This window comes from Arvicola amphibius, chromosome 13, assembly GCF_903992535.2.
Source record: "Arvicola amphibius chromosome 13, mArvAmp1.2, whole genome shotgun sequence".
Lineage (NCBI taxonomy): Eukaryota > Metazoa > Chordata > Mammalia > Rodentia > Cricetidae > Arvicola > Arvicola amphibius.
Genome location: NC_052059.1, coordinates 2,711,115 through 2,725,383, shown reverse-complemented (window position 1 = coordinate 2,725,383; position 14,269 = coordinate 2,711,115). Strand labels below are relative to the sequence as shown.

The 14,269-nt window shown below is 47.7% G+C and overlaps 1 protein-coding gene across 14 annotated transcripts in view; it reads right to left on the bottom strand.

Annotated features, from left to right (window-relative positions):
* Dock9 (dedicator of cytokinesis 9) overlaps positions 1–14,269 on the bottom strand; it is a 248,407-nt gene that overhangs the window by 69,947 nt on the left and 164,191 nt on the right. For all 14 annotated transcript variants that reach the window (XM_038309779.1, XM_038309780.1, XM_038309776.1 and 11 more), the window contains exons 19-27: positions 13,911–14,003; positions 11,908–12,031; positions 11,449–11,570; positions 10,546–10,632; positions 9,759–9,848; positions 8,277–8,392; positions 7,865–7,934; positions 6,892–7,017; positions 5,049–5,120 (exon numbers count right to left, since the gene is read on the bottom strand). In XM_038309779.1, coding sequence (XP_038165707.1) covers positions 5,049–5,120; positions 6,892–7,017; positions 7,865–7,934; positions 8,277–8,392; positions 9,759–9,848; positions 10,546–10,632; positions 11,449–11,570; positions 11,908–12,031; positions 13,911–14,003 — 900 coding nt within the window. The remainder of the gene's footprint in view (positions 1–5,048; positions 5,121–6,891; positions 7,018–7,864; positions 7,935–8,276; positions 8,393–9,758; positions 9,849–10,545; positions 10,633–11,448; positions 11,571–11,907; positions 12,032–13,910; positions 14,004–14,269) is intronic.

Here is a 14,269-nt window from a genome sequence, read left to right as displayed (position 1 = left end):
TCGGTTTTGCTTTGTAGCCCAAGCTAGGCTTCAACTCTTGACTTTCCCAGGACTTGGGATTACAGGCATGAACCACTATACTCAGTTAAATTCAGACTGTCCAAGTGCAAAGTTCGGCACATTCTTACAGACGAACAGAGTTGTGTAACCACCATGATCAGGGAGCCAGCCCTTTTCTCCCAGACCCATTCCAGGCCCAGGTCCTGACAACGGTCAGTTTTCTATCCCTGTAATGGGTCCTTTCCTAGAGTGTCTTAAATATAGATGAACTCATCTGCTACTTCAATACTTCTAAGAGTTGTCCTGCTGCAGAATCCTTCTGTACACTGTGAATATGTATTACTCCGATTGGTTTATTAAAGAAGCTGACTTGTTGCAGCCGAACAGGGTAAGGTTAGGTGAGAGAACCGGACTGGGAATGATGGGGGAGAAAGAAGGGCAGAGTCAGGAGTCAGCAGTAGACAGGGAGAAGCAAGATGGCCGTTGCCATACTGAGAAAAGGTATTAAGCCATGTGGTAAAACAGATAAGAAATATGGGTTAATTTAAATATAAGAGTTAGCTAGTAAAAAGAATGAGCTATTGGCAGAGCGTTTATAATTAATACTAAGACTCAGTGTGGTTATCTGGAAGTGGGCTGGTGGGACAGGAAAACTCTACAGGCATTGCCCATATTTTTGAAAGAATAAGTATTTTGTTTTTTGTTGTTATTAAGTGATATTCCATCATGCTGAGTCACCGACAATTGGTTAATCCATTTCCTATTCAATGGGCTCTTGGGTTGTTTCCAGGTTTTGGCTATTGTGAATAAAGCTTTTGTGCACACTCATGCCCGGGTCTTCGTGTGGATGTGCGCTTTCATTACCTTTCAGTAAACGCCAAAGAGGAAATGGAAATGGCTGGGTTGAATGAACGTTTCTGTCTTCACGTCTCTTATTCATTCACTACACATTCATATTTCTGAGTATGACCTGCTGCATAAGACTCATCCCCTTCCCCTCTGAGTGTGGCATCCTTCAAGTTCCAGTTCATCTCTATCTCTACCTTTGCCTCATTATGCTTGGTGTTCTCTCTCTCTCTCTCTCTCTCTCTCTCTCTCTCTCTCTCTCTCTCTCTCTCTCTCTCTCTCTCTCTCTCTCTCACACACACACACACACACACACACCCCTTCCTACACTCTGTTCTAATTGTCCCAACTGAGTATGAGTATCTCCTTTCTCCAATGAACATGGCAGCTTCGGGGTGGAGGACATGCCCTTCATCCTTCTGTGTTTTCCTTCTGCATTCCATGGCTAATAAATAAATAGCTACTCCAAACATGTGTGGGATGGAAGCATGGGTGGGAACAGGTCACACAGACACAGGAGCGTTCAGACTTGCTTTAGGTTAGCGCAAACAATCTATTTATCTTCAGTTGTATGTTTAGTGCACTTTTTAAATAAAAATTCTTGCCCTGCATGAAGGCTAAGCAGTGGCACTTAGGACATACACACATCTACCTCTGTGGGCTTTCCACTCCCTTCTTAAGGACACCTGTGGGGTGCCAGGCCTTGAGTTGGCACAGCGTGGGAGGAAGGAAGTGGGAAGCAAGTGTGAGGGAATTACAGTTTCTAAATATAAGTGAGAGAGAAGTTCCCAAAAACATCGCCCACGAATGCAGAGTCAGAGAACTTCTCATTAGGCCCTGCTGCCATGAGTTTTACACCTCCCTCAAAAACCAGTTGTAAATTCCAACTGCCTGCTCTAAGATCCGGGTCAGGCTCAGTCACACGCAAAGGCCCCTCTGACGCCTGGTTCAGGCTCAGTCACACGTGATGGCCCCTCTAACGCCTGAGTTGGGCTCAGTCACATGCATTGGCCCCTCTGACGCCTGAGCCAGTCTCAGTCACACGCAAAGGCCCCTCTGACGCCTGGGTCGGGCTCAATCACACATGATGAACCTCTGACGCCCAGGTTTGGCTCAGTCACATGCAGTGGCCACTCTGACGCCCAAGGCTCAGCGTCAGAAGCTACAGGTCCACCTTCTGAGTGGCTTTCAGATGCCAGTTCCAACTCTTCAGGGAAGGCTTCAAATGTAGTTGATAGAGTGGACCTGGAAGGTGGAGACAGCTCCACCTTCCATCACAGTCAACATTCAAAGAAAGCAAACGGTTTATCCCTTAATTCTTCCAGGCCACTATGTGTGGGCACCCCTCCACCATCAGGAATGCACATGAACACTGAAGGCCACTGTGTGTGGGCAGGGTCACCCCTCTGCCATCAGGAATGTGTGAGACGTGTATGGCATGTGTATGTGGTGTGTATGTGTGAGATGTACGTGGTGTGTGTGATATGTATGGTGTGTGTGTGTGATGTGTGGTAAATGTGTGGTGGTGTGTGTATGTGTGGTGTGTGGTATGTGTGTGGTGAATGTGATGTGTGTGTGTGTGTGTGTGTGTGGTGTGTATGTGTTGTGTGTGGTATGTGTGTGATGAATGTGTGTGTGTGTGTGTGTATGTGTGGTGTGTGGTATTTGTGATATATATATATATATATATATATGTGTGTGTGTGTTGTGTGTTGCAGAAGCTCTGTGTCAAGAGGCCTGGATGGATGGGTAGTCGCCTGTGGGAGGCAGGCTGGCCCGTCTACACAAGCCAGACAGGCTAAGATGGAAGGAGATGCACCTCTTTTACAGTGTCGGGAGGGCCCGCAAATCCCCATCCCTCAGTCCCACCATCGTTCCACATCCTATTTTGGAGACCAGAGAGCTCACAGGCACAGCAGCACTGAGACTTTTTTTAGACTTCTAAAAACTACCCTCTAAATATGGCTTCGGGACTAAGATACAATTAAGGCAGGGAAAGGCTGCAGCTCCAAAGACAGACACAGCGTTCCTTAGAGCAGAAGTGTGGGGAGCCTGGCACAATGCTGCAAAGGGTGGAGCACCTGCAAGTGGCTGCTGGCTCCAGCGTTCATGGCTCCACGAAGCCACATGCTCTACAAGATCATTCCATGGCTAAGTGGCCCCCAAGCCATATGTACGTGGTCCACCTAAATGCCTTCATTTCTAATACATTGAAGGGTTATTAGCTGAGCAAAACAGACAGATACACTCAAAACAGAATTAAGTTACCATGTCCTCTGAAGTGATCATATTTATTTAGGGTTAAAATATAGAAATTAACCCACAGCCTTTTTGTACTCTGAACTACATTCCCAAATCCATATGTTGAAGATGAGTTTTTTCCCTAAATGCTGACTCATGCACCCCGTCCCCACTTCCCTGTGCAGGCCTGCGTGTGCCATAACATGAACGTGGAGGTCAAGGGACCACGTCAGGCATTGGCTCTCGCCTCCCACCTTACAGCAGTACTGGGATTATAGAAGCGTGCTAACATGCCTGGCTCCCCAGGGCTCTGGGATTTGAATTCAGGTCCCTGTGCTGCTATAGAGCTCGTTGAGCCAGCTCCCCAGTCCGCATGCTTAGGTTGTAGCACACCGAAATCCCAGTGATGGATTATATTCAGAGACAGGGTCTTTAGAGAAGAGACTAAGGTAAAGTAATGTCACCAGGGTGGGCATAATCCAATGTGACAGTTGTCATCACAGGCATAAACTTTTGCAGGAGAAGCAACTATCCATAAGCAGAGTAGAGACCTCAGAGAGGTCAACCCCAAGGAAACTTGGGGGAGGACTTCCACCTTCTTAACGCTGAGGAAATAAATAGCTATTTTCTAATCCAGTGGTACCCTACAGTGGCAACAACGAAAAGCCGCAGGCTAGAATCCTGTGGCCCATTTAGCTGGAAAACAATAAAATCAATTGGTATGTGAGAGCGCACATTTGGCTGCATACTGCTCGAGTCTTCCTTGGCAGGGTGGCTTGGCACAAACTTAGAGGGTTCACATCTCTGTGCAAGGCAAGCACCCTCCCCTTCCATCTGTCATCTCCCTGTGTACTAAATATCAAAATCTTTAAGTTGAATTGGAAAGGGAAAAACAAACAAAGAAAGCAACTGGCAAGGACCAAGGCCTGCTCAACAGGTGAAGTACGGCTGCCGGCTCGGCTACACCAACCTTCTGTTCAAGCAAAAATGGCGGCCCTTGCCTAGGCTTCCTCTGAGGAACTGGAGCCCTTGAGCAAAAGACCAAGGTCTTGAGCCTCTGGCATCCCCTCTCAGGGCTTTCTCTCCCACCATGAGATCGCAGCACACACATCGGCAGCGCCCTTGCAGCCCCACAGCCTGAAGCTTGGACAAGTTTCTCCCGCTCTCCATCAGCCTCAGCTGCAACAGGGCCACAGTTCACTGTCACGGGGACGACTGCCAACTGCTGTCCCAGCAGCAGCTCCCCTGGTCACCAAACAGTGACACTCAGCGTAGGTCCTACATTAGGACTTCAGAGAAGCTGCCGTGAACCTCGTGAGAACAAAGGGACAAGGGTCACAGTCACATAAACATACACCCAGGCACCCCCAAAAGGAGGCCCTGAAGGAGGGGGAGGTTTGAGACTACATATATCTGTCCCCAAAGAGATGGAGCATATTAGGGTCTATATTGATTCTGGAGTATAGGTGGTTGGTGAGACTCAACCATCTGCAGACAGAAATATCAACAATGGTTACATCTCTTAATAAACACCAGATGATGGCATTTTACATTGATGCTTAAGCAACTGGTTCCAGTTCAAAAAGCTTGAAGATTTCTGAGCTAGTCAAAGAAAAAGACACACTTTTCTTTGGAGGTAATAACCTAGTAACCAGTCAGGAGTCAACAAGGTCTCGGAGCTGGATGTATTGCCAAACTTCCACTCACTAACTGCAAGATTAGGGCAAATAATTCAAACATTCCAGCCTCAGTATTATGGAAAAACTGTACTTCTCCCACAGGATTGTGAAATATTTTACTGACTATGTAACACATAAAACAAGCCTGTCTGTGGCACACAGAAACACAAATAGCGTGAACAAGCCTGTCCGTGGTACACAGAAAACACAAGTAGCCGTGAACTATCAACCCCATGGAAAAGAGTTCCCGCAACAAGCCAGCCCCCACGAGGAGTCACATACCTTAACTTTGTTGTTTTCTATCAGATGCTGAGCCATGGATTTTATCAGCACATCAAAGAAAAACCACGAGTACTAAAAGAAAAACAGAGAAACGATGCACTGTAAGATGAGAGGTGAACTCTCCACACTGACGACAGCGGCAAGGACAAGCAGGCAGACACTCATCAGATGGGGGGGTGGCGGCTGTCTGCTCCCTTTACATGTCCAGCTGCACACGACCGCACCCCTGGAGACCGCTGCACCCCTGGAGACAGCTGCACCCCAGGAGACCGCTGCACCCCAGGAGACGGCTGCACTCCTGGAGACGGCGTCACCCCTGGAGACAGCTGTACCCCAGGAGACCGCTGCACCCCTGGAGACGGCTGCACCCCAGGAGACGGCTGCACTCCTGGAGACGGCTTCACCCCTGGAGACAGCTGTACCCCAGGAGACCGCTGCACCCCTGGAGATCGCTGCACCCCTGGAGACAGCTGCACCCCAGGAAACCAAACGCCGCCGTCTCCAGCAAGAGGCTCCATCCTTTCCTCTGATGTCATCTTGCTTAGTGACACTGCCCTCGGCCTCTTCATAGGTGTCCCCCCTGACTTCAGTGTCAGGACGAGGTGACTCTGAATACGCTAATTCATTCCTTACAACTCCCATCTGAGATCCAACTAGTAAACTTGGACCTGGAGGACTAATTGGTCAGATTTAGCAGTGTTGGTGGCTACTGTCTAGAACTATACACAAATAGACTCAACTGTAGGCCGTGGAATCTAACTTTTCCTTCCCTTCATTTTTATATTTCTATTTTTTCTCTGAGAGAGAGAGACAGAGACAGAGAGAGACAGAGACAGAGAGACAGAGAGAGGAGTCTCAGCTCATGCTGATCACAACTCATCATGTAAGGCAAGATGTTACTGATCCCCTGCCTGTCTCCCCAATTTTGGGATTGTGGGTGTAAGCCAACATACTCAGTTTCCATTCATTGGTTCTTTGAAAATAGTTAACTAGTAAAAAATAATTTATTCCCCACAGATACAGTTCATGCTAACCAGGCTGGTCTCAAAATTGTGCACCCAAGGATCTGTGGGGTTTGGAAGAGCAATGTTCCCCGTGGGCTCAGACAGGAGGCAGTAACACTTGGTCTCCAGTTGGTGGCGCTGTTTGGGGGAGGTTATGGAGTCTGTAGGAGGTGTGGCCATGCTGGAGGAAGTGTGTCAATGGGTGTGAGCTTTGAGGGTTTATAGCCTTGTCCCACTTCCAATACACACTCTCACAGTCTCTCTCTTTGCTCTGGGTTTGTGGATGGAGATTCCCATCCTCTCGGCCTGCTGCTGTCCACCTCTCCCCACAGAGTACTCCAACCACCTGAAACCGGAAGCTGAAATAACCTTTCTTCATGAAGCTGTCTCTGGTCATGGTGTTTCCCAGAGCAACGGATGACTGACTGATCCAAGATCCTTCCTACTCCCTGAGTAGCTGGGTGCCGCCATGGCTAGCTCTCAATCTATTTTACCGTGACACAGAAATTATATATAGTACTGGGCAACCCTTAATACCTTGGTATGTTTAACTGAGATTAAATAAATCCAACTTAAATATTTTTTCATTTCTTTATGGTGACAATCAAAATTCTTTCTCCTAGAATAAAAGGAACGCACACACGCTACAATACTGCTTTCTGCTCTCATTGTGCTGTGCAACAGGACTGGGGAGCTCAGTACCCGACCCCCCAAGCTCTAGCCGTTTGTTATTGCTTTGGCATATGAGACTCAAGACCTGACACACAGCACACGAGCATCCCTAGCCCTTGGAGATCAGTTCTAATGCCGAGGATCCGGGCCAGCGGTCCCAACGTTACCTTAAGGAGTTTGTTACTGGTAAGGAAGTCGGCAGAAGGCTTGAGAATGGTGGTCATGGATTTGGTCAGCTCCTCATGCACCGTCTTATATTCAGATGCAATGAACGGCTCAGCCTTATAAGCAAACTTGGACAAAAAAAAGAGAGAGGGAGAGACTTGACTTTGCTGGTTCTTTCAAGTTGAGGGGCAGAAAGCTTGTGAGGCTCCTGAGGACGGAGATGGGGGACCAAGGTGCACACTCAAGGGTGGGAGAAGGGATGAGAACGAAGGTGGAAAGGGTGACCGTCATGAGTGTGTCTAGATGTCTTCAGGGAACCCATCCAACATGGCACCCATCCGAGTCAGCTCTGAGCCCATGTAGCACACAATTCCACTGTCACGGGACCTTCTAGGAATGTGTCACAGGACACGGTGACAGATCCCGGAGAATCAAAACTTAAGTTTCAAAGTACCACGAAGCCAAAGTTCACATATAACAGAATGTTATATAGTGTTCATCACTATGCTTAGATTAATATTAAAATCCTGCTGCTATTTATCCCAATGACATCATATGCTGTTCCGCACAGCCTTTTTATTTGATTGTGGCCAGAGTTAACCTTCCAGTCTCAAAAGTCCCAGAGATGCTGGTAATATTAGGTGATTTAAAAAGCAGTATAAGGATTGCTAATGTATAAGCGGTCTACCCAAGATCACTTAACACAATTCTTGTTTTACTCCCCTGCCAGCTGAGTTATATTCATCTTTTAACAGGTGACATCAAGTCAATGAGGGTTGGCTGCCTCTTTTCAACTCCCCTTTGCCCAGGTACAAGCCTTGGCGGCAGAGACCAAAGAGAACACCTAGGTATTTTAAATTCCTAATGCACCCCTAAATAACAAGTCTTGTAAGAAAGAAGTCTTTGGAAGGAAACTTGGAGAGCCACAGCTGTAAGTGATTGTAGCAGCTTGACTTATTTGTTTATTTTACATACCTTCACATATGACCTCAAGTGGCTCTCCAATCCTTCCTCATGGCACTGGGCAACCACATGAATAATGACCCTGCACACCACAGGAATGGATAAAGCAATGAATAGTGATGTGGGATGGGAACATTTTGTTATCCTCACAGCACAAGAGCGATGGTGCTGTTGGCACTTAGCAAACAAGCGGACAAGGACTCACACGGGGAGCCCTGTGTGAGAGTAAAACACGTCTTGCCAGTGTAACGATCAGCACGCACTAGCATCCCAGGTGTGGATGAACTGAAGGGAAGAAGAGGATGTATCCACCCACCCACCCACCCACCCACCCAATCGTCTATCCATCCATCTGTCCATCCATCCATCCATCCATCCATCTGTCCATCCATCCAACCAACCACCCACCTACCCCCTCCCTTACCGAGTCACATTTACTGCAACCTCCTCCTGGGTGGCTCTGGTGAGGACTCGGAACAGCTGGTTTAGGATGGTGGGCAGGAAGGCAATCATCACATGGCCTTCCATCGCATGCAGACTCTGCACACAGCGAGCGGTGAGACAAGGGTTATATTTCATTCTCTTGGAGAGCGGGTCCTGCTATGTGACGCAGGCTGAACTGGAATGCATGACTGCCTGTGACTCTCACATCTTAGCCTCCCAAGGGCCTGGGTCAACAGGTACATGCCAGCAGGCCCCACTGTGTGTGATCAAGGCAATGTCTACCTCATTTCAAATCAGGACAGCAGAAGTCCCTCTATGACAAATGGAAAGCTGAGGGCACACAGAATGGACTTCAAGGATGCAGGCCTATGAAGATGTCCCACAGTGCTGGGGACAAAGGAGTGTACAGGGGACTGGTGTCATGACAAAAGCTCTTTAAAGCAGAGAGGCAGAAGAGGAATCAGGAGGAACATCACCAAGAATGGTCAGAGGGGCCATAGCTGTCACTGAAGTGGAGGCGAGGCTAGCAGTTGTAATGGACGTGTGTGTTCGTTATTTAAACACGCAGGCTGTCCTCTCTTGATCAGACCAAATAGCAGTCTCTACCCTATTTCCCGCTTCTTCCTCTGTCCTACACATGGAATGTCATTTAGTGACTGCTTTCAAAGTTCTCTTCTAGGATCCCATTCTGTATCGAGGTCCCCTCTACCCTGCTGTCTCTACCGCAGAGTGGCTCCAGGAGCCACTAACTCCTGCACACAGCTGGGCCAGGCTGGGTGTCCTACCTCTGTCTACCCAGGATGCTGTCATAAGGAAGTATTGCCTCCTATAATGACTGAGGAGCTCTCTCAGGGTTAGGACTGTTACAACTTGAGTGTGTCCTTCACAAAGCTTCTGTTAGAAACTTAATCCTCAATGTAAAGTCAAGGAGGTGGGGGTCTAAGGAGAGGTGACCAGGCCATGGGGGCTCAACCTTCAGGAATGGACCACCGAGACTGCTAGAATGGGCTCCTTATGGTGGGAGTGGGTTCCTTATAAAACAACGGGTTTGTCTCCTCTCTACCACCCACCTCTTGCCTTGATCCTCTCCTAGCCCTCTGAACTGTGAGAGAATACATTTCCGTTCTTTATGAATGAGCCAGCTTCAGGTACCCCGCTATTGTGGCACCCAAGAGGCCCAGCCGGGACAGCTTCTATTGTGCCCAGCAGCTGGCCGGGAGAGCATGCGTGAAGCTGTTCCCAGGCAAGAGAACACAGGGACAAGCACACAGGCGGGCAGAGCTATCGCTGAGTTCACTCTGGTCCACTATCTACAGCTACTTAGAGCCGCCACTGTGATAGCATCCAGGTAGGAGCGCCTGCACACAAGCTTTCTACAGGCAGTAACAACATCCACCACCAGAAAGGAAACCCAATTTACTTCCAAAGTCATTTAAGAGTGGCTAAGAAAGCCATCTGGTACCTTAAGGTATTTTACAAGTTCGCTCCCTGAGGCTTGGGCTCCAGATTCCGTTTTCTGACAGTACTGGAAGAAATTATGTAAATGCTGATCCTGGAGAGGGTGGAGAGAAGAAAGTCTGTTAGTATGCACGTCTAGAGAGAGGGAACAAACAGAAATGACTTATATTTATTGGTGTGTGTATGTGTGTGTGTGTGTGTGTGTGTGTGTGTGTGTGAGAGAGAGAGAGAGAGAGAGAGAGAATATCTCGGTGCATCTGAGTACAAGTGTGAAGGGTTTCACACACCAGTGTGTATGAGGAGGCTAGAAGAGGAACTGGGACTCCTCCTCTATTGCTCTGCATATCCCCTTGAGGCAGGGGCTCTCTTCCTTGAACACAGCTGGAAGCCAGCAGGCCCTAGTCCCTCATGTCTCTGACACCCTTGGAACCGGGGTGATGGGCATATATGAGCCACTTGGATTGTTACATGGAATCTGAACTCTGGCCCTCATGGTTTTGTACTGGGTGCTCTTAACCACCAAGTCATCCATCCAGCCCCATAAATGATTTTTAAGATTATAAAATTGACCACGTACAGATGACATCTAAGGATCCCACCAGAGAAAACTGTTGAACAATGTCTCAGACTATAAATTACTTGTCAAGTACATCAGCACATATAAGCACCTTCTATGTATTCTTTGCAAGTAAAGGCCTATAGTGTAAAAACACATTTACAGGACACCAGGATTCTGTCTTACACAAACTCGGTGGTAGAACAACCATGGGAATGAGACCACCAACCCATACCTGAGTGTACACTGTGGAGACGAGGTGAGTGGAGACCTTCAGCAGAGGCTTGCCACCTTCCACCCACTTAATTTCTGGACCATAATGCTGAAAGAAAAGATGGGGAAAGACCCCAACAGATCACCTATCTCAGCTGCACACAACCATCAATGGGGGCACTGGTGAGGGACCGAAGGCCCAAAGGGCCCCGGAGGCTGGGGAGCTGCACCTGACCACAGCAGGGCTGCAGCTGGGTTTGCATTTGGACTTGCCCAGTTCCTTCCCCTCGGCACACCGCCCTGCCTCCTGGGCTTTCTAAGTAGTCCGAGGTGACAGTCACTTCGCTTTACCAGTATTTTTTTTTATTTTTTTGAGACCAGGTCTCACTACATAGCCCTGACTTGACTGGAACTTTCTATGTAGACCAGGCTGACCTCAAACTGACAGAGATTCACCTCTGCTTACTGAGTGCTGGGATTAAAGGTGTGCGCCACCAGGTCTGAGTTCATGAGGCTCTTAGGTAGACCTGAGCTCAGGGTTCTGAGAAGCAATGAAGGTAACACCAGACAGAGTGAACAATCACGCAGGAAAGAGATTTGATCCTCAGGATCTATCTCGAGCCAGAAGAACTGAGAACTTATCATTTGAGCATGACTACTTCTCAGAAAGACTCATGCCGGGCCCAGTATCTCCGTTCCTCTTTGTCCGGGCACTGCCAGTCCAGGCTTTTATAACGCACCGAGTTATCTGAGGCAGCTTCTAACTGCACACATTTACTTCAAAATGAATGAAGTAAGCCAAACTGTTAGGGCCGATAAAAATCCTGTGTGCTGTTTGTGCCCGTGTGCCATTGTTGTTTTTAGACATTCTTTAACGCTTTCTGAAGACGCTGGGTGAAAACAAATCACTCTTAAAATCTTGTACCCTGCCCATGCCGAGCTCCTGGTAGCCAAGGTAGCCGGATGGAAGATTGGCCGAGACAGGGATGTGCTGTTCGCTGGTCACCACCCTTCCGTCCTTCAGGAGGGGAAGCCAGGAGTAGCCAACTGTTGAGAACAAAGGACAAGAAAATCCACCGTGAGTTCGCATCCTTCGGAAGGCGAGCCACCGCAACCTGGACAACAAAAGCTACCATCAGTCAAGGTAAGTTATGGGAAGCCTTGAAAAAGCCTCAGCTGCGCGTCTCTCTAGGGTCAGACCACCAGCCATTTACAACTTATATATGCAATCCAGGCACGGCAGCATCAGGCCATCCAGAAACCCATCGAAGCAACTCTTTGGCAGGAGGATGAATGATTAAGAACCAGAATATAATAAAAACTTCAACGTGCAAGTGATATAAAATAAATAAAACCAAGATGCGAAGAGAGAGGGGATTCCCACCTTGCGTTTCTACCGCGTCTTTCTTCTTTGTGCTCCCTTTAGTGGAGTTATCGCAGCTGACGTGGAAGAACGTGAAGAGCAAATGGTGTTTCTCATGGAGCTGGGTCGGCAACTCTATCTTGATCTGCAAGGGCCAAAGAACAAACTTCCTAATGTCCTGCAACAGCAAGCGTGCCCAGGGAAGGCAGGTGCAGGTGGCCCAATGCGCACCTACATGTCTCCGCTTCAAACTCTTCCTAGGATGAAACTTAGACACACCAAGGCTGCTAATGACGCCAAGGAGAGATGGATTCTGAACTCACTGATGAGAAACCGGGGAAGGGTTGATGTCGCTATCCGGCATAAGCAAACGGGAAAACAGACCCCACAACACAAGCCACACAATTGTAGGCATGAAACCTGGGACTGAACATCTTTTCACTAACAACAGTTCCATTGAACTACAGCTGACCTCAGACAGCAGGGCTGTCAACTATATGGGTCTCGTATATGGAGACTTTCGTTTACTTCTGGGTTTTGGTACTAAGAATTCAATCTAGCACCTCACACACGCTAATCACACACTTTACCATGGTGCCACACCACGATCCTATGGAGAATCTGGGTTTCTGTTTGCTTTACTTTATCTTATTTGGCAGGAGGGAGCCATTTGAAAAATTCATACACAAAGCACATTACTTAAAATGTCAAAAAAAATTAAGTATTCATGACTACATAAATTCCCTGCTACTTGGAGGGGGCTGTTTGTGTGAAGTGTGGGTCACGTGGGTGGCAGATGCACACATGTGAGCATGAGGACACACCAAAGTGCAAGGGAATAGGAGGATACATGGAGTCTAGCCCTCTCCTCCGTTCCCTCAAGACACAGCAGCTTGAGCCTGGAGGTAGGCTGGCATCAGCAGGCCCCAGGGATCCTCTCGTCTCGACATGCTTCTAGCTCTGGGGTTACAGATGTGTGCATGGCCAAGCTCAGCTTTTTATACTGGGGTTGAGGATTTGAACTCAGGTTCTCGGCTTCTAGAGCAAGCGCTTAGCTTAGCTCCTCAGCATCTCCCTGGTGCCCGCCCAATTTGCTACCATAAAATCTGCATATACCAATTACTGAGATATGATTCATCAAACTGTATGCATATAAGCAGATGGCTGGCAATGTTCACAATCACAAGAAATGTGAGTTAGCTACAAGGCTAACTCATGGTTGTATTAATTAATGGTAGAACATGCTGTCAGTAATTTAAAAGCTACCTCCTACTGTGCCTGCAGTGAGTTTAGGGTTGCAGATTCTGTCTAAAATGCAAGCAGTTTCTCTTTGTTGCAAAGTGAACGTGGGAATAAAAAGCGATCTCTCTTGGCTCTCACGTTCTCTTCACCGTATGTAGACTACACGACACACAGAACTTGTTAATGACTGCTGTGTTACTGATAAGGCTCAACAGGTCAGCATCAGGGCATTAAGTAAGTTCCGTGTAAATCGAAAGTCACATACAAATTTTAGATCACTCCAAGAGCATGCCACCCCATAGTTCTCTAGACGTTCAAGAATAAACCATTCCACAGGAGAAAATCCGCCAAAGAACAGCAGAGTTCTTAGGTTCAATAGTAACTACGTTCAAGGATGGATTTGGTTTTTGTCTGTTTTATTTTTTAAAACTCGACCATCTCTCTGAAGTTTTCCCCTCCTTCCACTCCTCCCTTTCCCTTCAGAAAGGAGCAGGCCTCCCAGGGACATCAACTCGAGGATGGATTTGAACGGAGCTCTGCTGGAATATTAACTATGGTACTAAAGGTGCAATTAAACTTGTCTTTTGTTATTTTGTAACGTGTGGCTTTATTTTTAATAACAAAGATGTTAAACAGAGAAAAATAAGTAAAACGAACACCAGTTCTGCTGCTGTGGTTTCAGCACAGAGAGCAAATTTCCTTGCACTCCGCTGTAATAAGCATAGAACTTCACGTTTCTCTGAAATCGGTCAAATTGCATTATTCTTTGAAGACACCCTTACCTCATCATAGAATTCTGGGTTCTGTTGATGGTGCAGAACCGCAGCCAGGGCACTTCTTGTGAACACGGGGCCCCCAGGTCTGCCGTAAATGCACTGTAAGGAGAATCAGCAAAAGCAAACGCTGCGTTTCAGCTGACGGCGTGAGAGACTGGTCAGATGCACTACAGAGAACGAGGCTCCTGGGACTGCAGACAGCGTCTGCCTGTGAGACCCGGGCCTGCGAGTCCTGGAACTCTGAAGTCTGGCAAACCAGGGATCTTCCCGGTCTGTTGCCCACCCCTTCCGTTTTTCCATGAAAACATTTTATATTTGTCCAAATGAAAACAAACACATTATAAATCTTACCCAGTTCCTTCCAT